The 14,228-nt window shown below is 40.1% G+C and overlaps 1 protein-coding gene across 1 annotated transcript in view; it reads left to right on the top strand.

Annotated features, from left to right (window-relative positions):
• LOC148015629 (uncharacterized) overlaps positions 1-4,105 on the top strand; it is a 133,199-nt gene extending 129,094 nt beyond the window's left edge. Inside the window, exons 10-13 of the mRNA XM_087665605.1 lie at positions 2,029-2,059; positions 2,150-2,196; positions 2,293-2,351; positions 3,349-4,105. Coding sequence (XP_087521731.1) covers positions 2,029-2,059; positions 2,150-2,196; positions 2,293-2,351; positions 3,349-3,592 — 381 coding nt within the window. The 3' untranslated portion in view covers positions 3,593-4,105. The remainder of the gene's footprint in view (positions 1-2,028; positions 2,060-2,149; positions 2,197-2,292; positions 2,352-3,348) is intronic.
• Positions 4,106-14,228: the final 10,123 nt, after the last annotated feature.

Genomic DNA, 14,228 nt, shown 5'->3' with positions numbered 1-14,228 from the left:
TGTATATAAACACATATGCATGTCTCTATGTATGAAACTTTGGATGGAGTTTGGGAGATGCTAATTAGTTCTGTTCTCTTGACCCAATCAATCAAGTTGTATAGCCACGATTCCAAGGAAAAGGCATTTCAATTGCTGAGTTGGGTTCTTCACCAAAGATGCTTGAGGGCCTTGATAGTGTTTGTCTTAAGGATACTTTTTGACACCTTGCTAGGGCATACTATTTATACACAGAAAATGGAATTGAGCGGTACACCCATCTCAAAGATTTTCTAGTTTCTATAATGGCTAAGGGGCTCTGGAAACTTTCCTTAAATAAATAAAGGGCAGTAGAAACTAAGAAACCGGCCTTCAGTAAGTAAAGGGCAATAGAAACTATCTCTGTCACTTTTAATTCAACTCTTAAAATAAATGAGAAAGCACAGATAGAGCCATATTGCCCCTCCACAATCATCCAATTTCACCTACTTACCAATACCAAATTGGCCCCAACCCCTGGGTATTTCTTTTAATTTATTTCAAAAGAATCAAGTATACTGGATGGTGAATGTATTGTTTGATCCTTGTCAAGAACAAGCACCACAAGCCAGCCAATCTCTAAGTAGGATGTCCAGAAGAGTACCCAGTAGCTCTTCCCCCCATAGCACAGAGGTCCCAGGCATCAACTTGCTGCCCAAAAACAGTCCAAAAAGGAAAAATCTCTCTAGAATCTCCTTTTCTGCCAACAGCTTTGCATTTGCACAGGACACAAGCAATCCCTAGTCGTTAGGCTCCAAATGCTTACATAGATGTGCAAACCAGCACTATTTGTAGGTCCAGCCAGCAACATGCAGCGCCTAGTCTCTTCCACATGTCACGTAGCAGTGAGCAGCAAATCACTGTAATTCTATGTATATGAGTTCTCCACACGACCATGATTGTCCCTTCTTGAGCTTGCCAAACGGGCCCAAAAAGAAAAAAGAGTAATATTTTCCTTTCAAAAGCAACATTCTTAATTGAAAATAGCAACTGCAACTTTCAGTTGATTTATACAAATGAAAACTAGTTTGTATTGCAATTAGACTTCCTTGGTTTAATTTTGCCACATCAACAGTGCCACGTCCTCACTGCCACAGTATTGTGATGGAACATGGCCATGATTACAATCATTGAGGGATCCTGGAATGTGCTTTCCCTATGTAATCTTACATATAAATAACATCGCTTTTAGAAATCCTGATTCTAGAAATCATTACTGCCCGAAACGATTCTATAGACTTACTAATCTCTTTACCTCACCATAGATACACATTAGGGTTATATCCTAATGTATTAATGTTAGGGTTTACATGTAGGGACAAATACCAGGCTAACATGCTTTAAAAATCTGTATAGAAGTTCTGAACCAATCACTTAAATCAGTCTGGTTTACATACGTGTGGCAAGAAACCTAGCATAGCAAGCACCAAAAGTATGAACCGTTGTGTTCTACTATGCCCACACCATCATTTTCAAAACAGGGTTTGGATTTCAAGTTTTCTGTAATAGAAGTTGCTATCTTCAATGCCCACCCAGAAGGCCTGCTAGAGAGCCTCTGACCTGCACAACCTGTAACCACTTCCAAACAACTGAGCTGGTTTACAAGAAATTATATCGCCCTATTTTTGTTGTGTACACAAATGCAAAAATGCGAAATAGGCTCCTAATACGCCTGGAGCAGGGCTCCTAGAAGGCCAAAATTTTGGCACTCTAGATTAGAGTTTACATCCCTGCAACGTTTGATCAGCGTAGACTCTCTAATAGATGTGCATTTTGTAGCTCATGTGAAGTGATGCAAAGTTCGCAAGCTTAGGGAGCACGTTATTAACAAATGAAGCATTGTCTCTGCTTGCTTTTGTATCAAGGTGCTGAACTACAAGTTGCATGGATGAGTGAGTCTTTATTTAAGGATGCTTTGTGATTACGCTTATCCAAATTGATAAGGTTCAAAGGGGTCTTCAGTAATATGCTTCTACTTGTCTCAATGAATCTTTTTCCTCGATGAAACAGGGTGTTTTTGCAGGATGTTATGCGCTGTTTGGTAAGCAACCCATTTCTTTTGTTGAATGCATACACGTTACATTTCTTGGGATCTTTGAATCGGAAGAAATTTAGATGCTCTTTTTTGCAGAGTGGGAAAAAACGCTTCAGTTGCTGGGGTTGATTTGCATAGGCCAGGTATGTTCCTGGTTCCTCCTGGTAGCGGACTATTGTTTCACATCGATAAACTAGTGAGAACAGCTCCAAATCTGTTGACGACGTGACTTGTAATAGGTGCTTTATTCTCGGCTTAACTCCTACGAGAGTGCGGACGATGTCAAAGATGATCTACGGTGAGGGTAACTAACTCTCATTTGTATTACTCACTGCCCCTCGTATCATATCTTCCTTTCCAATACGACCGATTGCAAATTATGTATTCTGGGCACTTTTCCGTGTTTTAGAAATGCTGCCTCTGAATAGACTGAAAAATGGAAAAGGGAAGAGACATTTGTTGAATTTGCAAAATCCCAGTCTTTTTTGTTGAAGGCATTTGCTGGATTGAGTCTTGACAAGATTTTGTCTTCCTTTTAAGACAGAAGTAAAGGCTCTGGTCTTGACTCTTGATCACTGTGTCCTTTTGTGGGGCCCCATGCCACATGGCAACCCACAATCTTGGACCAGGAAACAGTTAACAGTTCTAAGACAGCGGCCCGTAAGATCCATTCCTCCCAGCAGTCTGCGCGTGCGCGCTTTGAGGCATCTGCCCATATCCTTAGGGTCCCGGGGGGGGGGGGGGGGTGTTTTTTGGGATTCTACTTTGGGGTCCGTTTATGCAAGGCTGTAGCCTGTGATTAGTTGGAAATTTCCCAGGCCATACAGGCTACAAAGGAAAATTTGCCAGGTTTCATAGGCTGGAAACTGCCAGTCAACTAGCAGATGGTGGCTAGAGAAGTTGGAGTGAGATGGGCTACTCCAAATCCAAGCATACTAAACAGGGATTTCCGAAATCAAATGTCCTCACGAAGGTGAGCCGCATGAAATGAGAGCTCTGTTCATTAGATTAGGTAATGCTTTGTTAAAAAATTGACAACTTGGCCCTACCATGCGACTGGAGAGGTTGTAAGGTACCTGCAAGGAGGGGCTAGGTAGATAACCCCGTGTGATGAGACACTTTATGGGATCGGTAAGTCCTAAATACCGGGCAGAAATCTAGGCCACCAGTCCAGAGACAAGTTGCATTGCAATCCTGATTAGCTGTGATTTCAGCCAATCAATAAATTTAAGGAGTCTGAAAATGAAAGTAGTATCTGGTTGTTGCTTAAACTAATCATCCCCGTGTTGATGCAGGACTCTCCTGCGTCCCTTTGCTCTGGCAAGTCAAGGAATTGCGTGGATAGCTGGACAATTTGAACCTAGCAAGCTGCAGCTTGCTACTGCTCCCTCAACCTCAGCTGTTCAGGACAGAGTCGTTCAAGCAGCAGCTAAGCATGGACCCCTTCCTTCAGAGCTGGATCAGGAGCAGCAGGAGACCTCAGCTCCAGAAGAAACAGCTTCTGCAGGGTCAAACGCGGGAAGCACACAAGAACAATAGCTCTGGTCAGAGAAAGCTGTACGTTAGGACAGAATTTTCAGGCTCCTGACGGGTTTTTCATTCGCACGGAGAGACGGATGCATTCTCTCAAATGCACAGATGCATCTGGTGTCTAATTACTTAACTACCTTTATTTGTGTTATGTGTGTATCTCAATCATGCAAAGGGTAAAGGCAACAAGGGAACGAGATTAAAATTTTCTGATGAAAATGTAAGCATGTTGGATCCTCTTCTACATTTGGGCCTTAATCTCCTGTTGCTATCCTCCGCATCGCACCTAAAATCCAGATCAGACCTTTTTTCCTCCCTTTGGTAAATTTACAAGGGATGCCACAGATTGAGTACACACTCAGAAGTTGTCGATGTATAGCTTGGGCTGCCTTTGTAATGTGTTGCTTTCCCCATCTGGCAGAGATGCCCTTCATTGTCCAATCCTAAATTGGAAGAAAGGCCTCAGGTATTGCGATGTTTTGACAAAGTGCTTAAGCAATAAATTAATTAATACTTTAGAGAGATCCTTTTGGCCCTTCAAAAACCTCAGTCTACAGAGCTTTATATTTCTGCTGGTTATGGGGATCAAACGAGGTCAGCTCAGCACACGAGTTGGTATTGGCACTCGCGCGGACACGTTGCTAAATGACGAGGGCTTGTCTTGATTTCATGAAACGTAACAGTAATGATTGTGTCCTGTTGATGCTACACCCACGGGCCACAAGATATCATAAATTGCTCATTGGACTTAGCACGGGAGGACATTTCTAGGCATCTAGTGACTGCAGAACATCAACTCTTACTGGATCATATCTATGGCCTGATAGAAATCCTGCCGCGTAAATTATCTTCGATGCTCGATTGAATTGAAGGGTGTGAGTGGGGCAATGAAACTTGCATGCGGTAGACCTTACCATTCTAGAACGTTTAAAAAAATATCGATCGCATTAACAAATATCAGTCGATGCAAAAACTCGGGCGGATTAGCGTAAGCTATTGCTTTCATTCCCTTAAGCCAAATCTCTTTCCCTAAGCTTACCCAATTTATAAGCAACACCCCAACCAAAGGAAAAACCGGACGGGTTGACTTCGGCCAAGGGAGCAAGTGAAGGCAAGATGAAATCATCCGTATCATGCTTGTCTGTGCTATTTTTTAACTCACATGAAAAGGCCAAGCTTGTGATTTCCAATACAAACTTATCCATAATTCTCGAGGAGATCCAATCTATCAATGCTTTGGGCCAAACATGCATGCCTAAAGAGTAGCCCAAGTGGTTGAAAACGAAGCCTTTAAACACCATCTCACCTTGCCAACCCAAGGCCTGGAGATCGCTCTCAATGCAATTGATAAGGGCTAACTTAGATGCATTAATGTATAGTCCCAAGGCAAGGGTGAGTCAATCCCATGTGGCCATCGCTTTGTATGTTATTTGAATCAACCTTAAGAAACATGAAGGTGTCTCATGCCAAGGCCTGATCCACCAACAACTACTCTTGCAAAGTGAGAGAGAGTCCGATCACCTCACCATTGGCTGCTAGTCAAGACAATATGGTCAAAATGGGGTGAGTGGCGAAGGAAAGAACAAAGGACTCAGTTGGCAACCTTGCCTAATCGATCGATGAAGGGGAAAGGGTGTTGTGACACCACCATTGAGTAGAACTCTTGATGAGGAATCTGTGCTGATAGTGTTGATAAGTGCAAACATTCTCGAACCAAAGCCAATGCCTTGCATCAACTAACCCAAGAAAGATCACTCCAAATGATTGTTGAATACTACTACATCTTCTCATAATTCGACACAAAGAGTAGCTTAAGTCTTCTAGCCTCCCATGGAGCTTGCAAGGTGAAAGCCCCGATGAGTTGCTAACCTAATGCCTTGAATCGACCATGTATCCTCATGTTATGAAAAACATGAATTCCATTTTTTCCTATTCATTCCTATGAAGATGTGAGGATTTTTTCCATGCTCCGACAACCTTGTCTTCTTCCACAATGATGCATTCAAATCTACTAGTTCTCTTTATGAATCAACCTTGTCTTCTTCCACAATGATGCATCAAGGAGATAAAGGTTGAAAGCTCCTCGGAGAAATAGTGGGTAGAAGAGGGATGTATTTGCAAGATAGGTGGATAGCAAAGCCAACCACGAGTAAAATTGAATGGAAGGTTTATCAAATTTGAGGAAGCTAGTGTCATGTGGGAATTGCCTAGATTTGGCACTCTATTGGGAGTGCAAATAAATACACTAATTTTTGCTATTGGATGATACTCATCAGGGCAACATGGGGATGCTATCATTCTTCAAGATGGAAAAGCTAAAATGTAATGTAGGCCCTTAAGTAATCATAGACGCAAGGAGCCAAGGAAGATCAAAGGTATGATGAGTGCAAGGTATGGGAGTTGTTCGTTGTTCATTGTAGAAGGAAGGTTGGTGGAATCTTTAAGGAAGAATTGGTCCCTAATGTTGCTACTCAAAGTTAAATATTAGGTCTTTCCTTGGCATTTATTTTAACTAATGGGAGATGCAATTTATGAGGAAAATGGCATCCACCTCTCATCCTTGTTGCACTTGTTACCATAATCATGTTTCTCACCTTCTTAGATACAAAGAGTTTAGTGTCTTTGTGTAGTCCATGGCCTCGATGGGCTTCTAGACTAAATGGACTCACTTTGCTATAATGGCATTATCTTCTATCTAGCATGTGTTTTTCTTGAATGTCTTTAGTAGAGGAACCAAGGGGTTGTGCAACTAGCATTTGCAAAATACAGTTTTCACAGTTGAGAAAAAGTTCTCTGTACAAAACCTTCTCTTCAAAAGTGCAAGCTTTTCCTTTTCAAAATTAACAAATCACTTGACCCAATCCTTAGTTTTTTGTGATCAATACATAAGATTCAGCACATTTGTGTGTGCATGTTTTAATAGCTTGCCCTTCATGCCTTGGTATCTATAACCAGATTGATGCAAATTCCCTTATTTTGTGCATGTTCATAGTAATCTCTTATCACACATGACAAAACTTGGTCATTTGACAAGGCCATCAATAGGCAAATTGCCACAACATGAGTGGAGGTGGCCTTGTGTCGAAAGAATTAGAGGACTTTTCCACATAAGTTTGAGCTTTGAAGCTTCTTTGCCTTTTTCAAACTTATCATGGGAAAGTCCTCCTACTTGTTGCTCAGGGATAATCAAATATGCTATAATAGTTGCTCACATAGTTAAGGCTACTTGCTTCATGAGCTATTTTGAACTTTATGTGCAGCTCTAGCCACACACTAGTGACACCATGACCTAGGTCTTCTTTCTATCTCTTGATACTATTTTTTGGAACATGTTTCATTAGCAATGTCATAATTTGTATATGCATGTCCTTTTGAATGCCCTTTTGTTTTTTGGAAAACTAGATTAACAATCCATTTATAAATAAGATGAAATGTGAAGAACTGCAGGCTAGAAAGTTTAGAAGCACTCATTGAAAAGATCATATTAAGATCTATCCGATCCTTTAGTGATGAGATTGTTAGAAAGAGGTCACTATAGAGATCTAAAGTAGATGTAACCATAAGTAATAATAGATTCAACATTAACCATGTTTTGAAGCTCCAAATAATCCACAATGTCCAAAAAGTACACCCATAGAAAGAAACGAGCATAGTTTGAGAAATCCTTTTTGCCTTTTCTTACTCTTTCCTTCAATCATACCATTCACATGAAATTTCCTTTCCATTTATAACAAGAATTTTAGAAGTGGAATTAGATGAATCAAAAAAGATATAAGACAATCAACAAAGAGAGATGGAGATCAATCCATTCTCTTCTTCCTTCCTTCCTTCCTTCCTTCTTCTTCTACTTCATACAATACTCAGTATATGACAATTGTTTATAAAAAAGAAAACATTTCCTAGTCTAAGATTATACACAAATGATAGTAGGTATTTATTAAGGCCAAAAGAGAAGCCAAAAGGGGTTAATTTTTAATGAGTTAGCTTTTATATCAAGTCCTAACTAGCATACAAAAGACAAGGGCCGACCCACCTTATTGATTGTCCTTTTCCCTTTACAATTGAGGATGAATTTCAATTAAATAATGATGGTAGTCCTCCCTTTTCTCTCTTCTTTAATGAGAAAGAGGCATATCCATAAAAGGTAATTTGATATTTTAATAACTCGCATTAGGAACTTGAAAATCAAGCCATTGAGATCCTAATGTATTGTCAAAACTTTGGTTTCAAAAGTGCTTGCACAGATTAGGAGATGTAGGCCCTTCTCAGCTAGATGGATAGCTAGAGACTTGAATGAGAACTTGTGGAAGATTAGTTCCTTCTCCAAGGAGATGGCCATGAGGAGGAGAGAGGGCGTTCTAGAGAGGGAGAGGCCTGCACAAGCATCACTATCTGCACTTTAGAGGGATGAGAAGAGAGCATAGTACTTGTTTCATGCTAGAGCTTCATTTTGGACTCAATTTGAAGACAGTGTTAAAAAAGATTTCTTTTGCACCATAGGACCAAAACACCCTAGACAAGGTGTATGGATCCATTGCACAGGTCCCTCTAGATGTAGGACCGATGGCTATGGAGTATTACACAACTTGTCTAGGGATCTATAACAAGACCCCATGGCTATGAGAGGGATAGAGAGAGAATGGTAGAGCACCAAGAGGGTGGTCACAAATAGGATGAGTAGACATCAGATATCCATTTTTATAGAGGAGGATCTAGAGAAAGCACTTTAGGCATTGTCTTCAAACAAGTGTTTAGGAGAAGATGGACATGATAAGTCCTTAAAGAGCTACTAGATCTTATAAATATGGAACTCATCTTGGCTTTCTAGTAGATTATGGCCTAAGGGGATGTGCGAGAGAGGCTTATTGAGGGATTGAGTCACCTCATTCCCAAGGGAGCTGGAGAAATATTGGAGATCATAGAATTGAGACCAATCACTTTGCTGGAAACTACCTACAAGACTCTTGCAAAGGCAATTATTGGCCCCACTGAGGCTAGACATTATCCACTCGTAGCCACACAATTTTTTTTCGAGAGTGCAACAACTTGGACAACATGTTCACCTTTTGAGACTCCACTACTCTCGCTTATTCCAAGAGCCAGGATATAGTAGGTCAGGGTAGTTATGGGTCTCTATTCTTCAACACACAACCAAGTGATGACTATTGTGGCTAGAGGAGAGAGATTCAATATTATCTAGAGATCAATGAATCAAGATTTTTCATCGGTCCCCTTCTTATTCTTATTTGTAGAAAAGGCCATGAGTTTCTTCTTATGGGTAGAGGCATCAAGTGACCCATCCCTAATGTGGAGAAATTAGACCATAAATTGAGAATCTCAATATAGCAATAGCATAAAATGTATACAAAACAAAAGAAATGGGAGGGAAATGGAAGAAGAGAGCACAACACCAATTGGGTACAATCTCTTCCCATGCATTGAGTGGGCTCTTCTCAATGCATGTATTTATTGATTCATTGATCTTGTGCCCAAGAATAGGATATTGCCTCCACACTTTTAGGTGCTTTTCATGAATGGTTCATCATTTCTTAAAGGTCCTTGTGGAATTATCATGCCACAATAGAAAAGGATCCTAACCCACTAACGTAGTTGGGACTTAGGGAAATAATACTAGGCACTACTTGATCAAAGCAAGCACACGCTCAACAAACTTATGGATTTGACAATATCTCCTCAGTAAGAGAGACATGACAACAATGTAAAATAAATCGCATAAGAATGCTATTACTTAACATGAGACTTGCATCTTCATCCTTTGCTTCAGCTCAGATTCAAAGCTTCAACTCAAGGTTTCATGGCAGCCATTGTTTCTTTCTTTGAAGGTATGCATTGAGTCTTTCCTTCGTCTAGTTTGTTTCAACTTACTCCACGCTTATTGAGGAGCTTTCTGAGGCTTAGCTCATCCTTGTTAAATGGTGATTGAGCTAAGGAGAAGCCATTTTATCCATTTTTGAGTGGATACAGAGCATGCTATAGAAGTCATGGACAACTATGGTAGCTTAACAATACTATTGTATTTTGGTCATAACTTTTGCATACAATATTAGATTTAAGCATTCTATAGCTAGAAATGAAGAGTGCAATGAGATCTATAAATCTGGCCACTCAAAGTTAATTTTATATATTTTTTATTCTTTATTTCACACAGAATAAAAATGTTCTAGTTTGGACAACAAACAGTAAATCCCATTGTTGGGGGTAAATGCACCTCTGCCTAGCCACCTGTGTATTACTACACTGACAGTACCCACCACTGCACATTGTAGGTGATGGGTGCTCATCACCATCACTTTATTCTTTATTCTTTTAGTGATAGTTTGAATAAAGGAAGGCCCGGCCACACATTGTGACTGTTGGAGTTCCCATTTTGTGTCTCTCTCTTTTTTGCTCTTACTCTCCTGCTATAGCTCTTTCAAGTAAGCTTCAATCCTTCTCACCTTTCAAATGGTATCAGAGCATGGTTTCTCGAGCATTCCAACTTGGTTCGTGACTCCTTCAACTTCCTATTTATTACCTACACTCATTGGGTCTCCTTGCAGCCATAGCTGACTCTCCCAAGCTCCCGTCACTCCCTGGGTTCCCGAGCACCTACCCTTTGGGCACCCTCAGGGCATTCCAACAAAGGTATTCATTCATTTTCTTCAAGGTTTCATGTTGGTTACAATTCTAAATGTTTGAGAAGAGAAAGGGGGTAGCACCATTGAAGCTCCGGTGCTCCATATCTTGACATAGGCTTTACTAGGGCACCTCAGCCTTGTTGTGTGTCTTCTTTGTTGGCACCCAGTTGAGCTTCCTACCACTCTGACCAGCACAAAAGAGTGAGCAGCAACCCCATGAAAATTTGTGCCATTTTTCCATGTGCATTTATAGCACATGATCAGTTTTGTGATCTCCTCCAACTCATTCCAGTCATTGGCAGCCTCATTTGGGCCCTATACACTTGGTTTATGCTTGGCATTTGATCCCGAGCCTTGGCATTGAGCATTGATGTGACTTACTTTAGGTTTGAGACTGTTATACACAATTTACAAGCAGTCCACAATAGTGCTACATTAGCATTTTATGTTTGGACCACTTTGGCATTGACATTGGTTGCCCAATTGGTCCTGAATGCGCCCCGAATGCTAGGAAAATGTATGCCTATGATGTGAGATGATTTTGGGACTGAATTTTCTCAGTCATTGATTGTTTTACATAGTCCACAGGTAGCCCAAAACAAGGCAGCCCTCTGTCATTATACTTTATGCTCATGCTACATAGTCATTTGATGCCCAATTATGCCCGATTGGTACCTATACATATGGGAAAGTATGCTTATGGTTTGTCTATGGTTTTGAGCTTGGATTAAGCCACTGTTTGCTCAATTTTGGACATTTATTTGCTTTTGGAATATTCAGGGCTTAAGCTCTTTTGCTTATGTTTGGATATGCCTATTGGATTCGGGCTATGTCTTGGATGTATACATTGATGTAGTAACTCTCGGGGATCGACATAGAGCTTGGATTTGCTCTTGGATCATTGGTTGAGCTTGAGCTCACTTCACATAGAATTTGGATCTCCCTCTTTAATGTACTTATGACATGTACTTTACTTATGTGACCGGTTCTGACATGCTTGGCCTATGCCACTACTACACATGCCCATTACATTGTTTGGAGTTGGATGCTATTTAACATCCCCGATGTATGCTCTATGTATCTTGGATGTCTGGATCTCATCACCATGATGTTCTAAGATTTTCTTGCTCATTTGGCATTCAGCCTACACTTCAGTGGGATCTATCGGTTGGCTGAAATGTACCAGCAGCACCGTGCAGTGATGTTGCTCCGCAATGGTGGTTCATCTCGTCATTGAGGTGGCGGCTATTTGCAGGTGCCTCTTCTAGGGTGCACATGTTAGATTGGGCTCTTAAGAGCCAGGGCTTGTCCTTGGCGACCCAAAACACAACTCAGACCTCAAATCAAGCAAGGCTACCCGTTGAGTTTAAGCATATCACCAAGCAGAGGAAAAGAAACTAACCAGGATTTCCCTAGTAGCTGCGAGCGAACCGGAAAGAGCCAAACTTGAAAATCATTCCGCTTTGCCATGCAAATTGTAGTTTGGAGAGGCATCCTCTGCGACAGATCGAGCACAAGTCCGGGTGGCTTTATGTATTGAGCTACTTTGACACTTGGATGTACTATAGAGCATTTGGTTTATGCAATTGAGCTTGAGCTTATTACAATGAGATAGTGGGACTCATTGTGACATGTGCATGTTCTCTTGATATTTATTGGATGCAGTTACCCTATCATGGGCTGATTTGATCCCTTGGGTTGGACATACTACTTATGTCCATTAGGATGTTGTCAATGGTATTTATATGCTTCTAGGTTATGCATTCATTTATCCTTTGAGACCTACCCTATGCATAATATCTATGCCCATTGCATGTATGGTTTCTGAGATATTGTAGTTGTGACAGACTTCAATGCCAGTTATTCTTAGCTTCTTCCCTCTTGGTTGTTTGCGATTGGTTGTTGGTAGATTGCTACAATTTATTACAACAACCTGCCATTTCAATTTTATGCATTCTATTTTTGGGCAATCACTTGGACTTGACAGTCTTTTTCTTACAGGTTGTGGACAACTCATTACTTTGGTAGTATCTCCAATCTCTCGCTTCATTTAATAGTGGTTTTGGGGCTGATTTATAGGGTATTACAACATCATGTCTTGCCCTTGCTTTTACTTGCTTGGTCTCCTTATGGCTAGTGATTCTCGCGACATCTCTATTTTCAATATTAAGAAATTGGATGGGACCAATTAGAGCTATTGGAAAACCTAGGTATAAAGTGTAGAAATTATAGGTTAGACCACTCAAAAATGGGGATGCCAAACTTGAAAACATTGCAGCTAAGGATTGGGATAAGCTATGCAAGTCCATGATCATTTTATCACTCTCGAAGTAGGTTCACTACAATATTGTAACTTGAAATTAGACTACATATGAGCTTTGGATACAACTTAAGAATCTTTATGACAAGCGGAGAATGTATTGGCTAAAACAATTAATGGACCTTCGCATGAAGGAAGGGACTTCTATGTTTGCACACTTGAATGAGTTTCACTCCATCATCAACCATTTAGCTTCATAGGAGATTGAGTTTAAGGATACTTTGCATCCTTTATTTCTATTTGGTACTCTACTTGAGTTGTGGGACACTTTTTGTATGGCTCTCTATGTTAAGGATGGGTTGAAATTGTAGGATATTGAGAGTGCCCTCTTGACAGAAGAGGTAAATAGAAAGAATGTGGATGCTTGCCATATGTCATATGCATTGAATGTGAGAGGCCGACAGGATGAAAATGGCCGTAGTAGAGACTCTAACAGGTCTTAGTAGTCTAGGACACATGGATAGTCTCGCAATAAGTGTCCCATGGTTGTTTCAGCCCCAAATTTATGTCAAATGCATAATAGGACTGAATTGCCTCATACTTACAGGGATAGAGGAAACTGCATCAGGCAGTGCTGAAAATACATACCTCATCAAGAAACTAGTAAGAGACTCCAAAATAATGACATAGAGACATATAACTACACTTTACAACACTCATAATGGCAAATTAGAGATAGAAATCAGAGTATATGTTGAAAATAAGACATAAATACAGATATGAATCATGGCACACATTGTCATACTATATTGCTAAATAGAAAACTCCAACATACAACAGGTTGTGATCAAGAATGATGATCCATATATGAGAAAGACATACAATACCTCTTCAAGTCATGTTTTACAACTGCTTAAAAACTACACTTTATGAGGCATTTAAAGACTACTCCATACAGAAAATAGTAAAGACTAAGGCTCTAAACTATGCTAAGGAAAAACATTTTGCTTCACGCCAACGAGTAGCACCTGGCATAGCCCGATGGATGGCTAGTACAACCATGATCCAAACCATTACATGTCATATCATAGTGTCAAATACCTTATTCAAAAGTGACATACCATATGAGAAAATTTATGCCTTACTCACACCCTTACACCATGAAGTAAGCCACAAAGAGAAATAATAAGTAGAGCCTCTCAGTAGGATACTTATAGCCCTCTATTGTAGTTGCATAATCCACTCAAGAGATAGTCAAGACAAAATAAAGGTATACATGTCATAGTACAATAGAGATACAAAAATATGGGTGGGATACCAAAACATTTCATGAGCTAGGTTACTGATGAGTATCACGAGAATCACTATTAGAACATCACAGGAGATAGTTCTTGCACATTATGATCATGTGATGTGAAAGGTACAACTTCCATTTATTGAATTTTTTTTTTGGAGTAATTTCTCTTATCTTAAGTTGTTGACTGATATCTTGCAAAACTTCACTAATGTCAAATCTTATGGTATCAACTTCAAACAAATGATTTTCAACTTTGTTTTGAGGCTTTAAACCCTGAGACATTCTCCCTATAATGACAACCCACTGATCATACAAAACCCTAACCAATGCATTCTTCATGATGGTAACAACAATTTGCATAAACACTAATCTATCAAGATCTATAGCCAAATCTAGTAACATATGAACCCTTTCATCAATATCTTGACTTTGTTGCATGGTATAAATGGT

This window comes from Lygodium microphyllum, chromosome 24 (assembly GCF_053477565.2).
Source record: "Lygodium microphyllum isolate KBCC chromosome 24, Lygodium_microphyllum_v1.1.10, whole genome shotgun sequence".
Lineage (NCBI taxonomy): Eukaryota > Viridiplantae > Streptophyta > Polypodiopsida > Schizaeales > Lygodiaceae > Lygodium > Lygodium microphyllum.
Note: the sequence above shows the minus strand (reverse complement) of the source record. Positions and strands in the feature narration are given on the sequence as shown.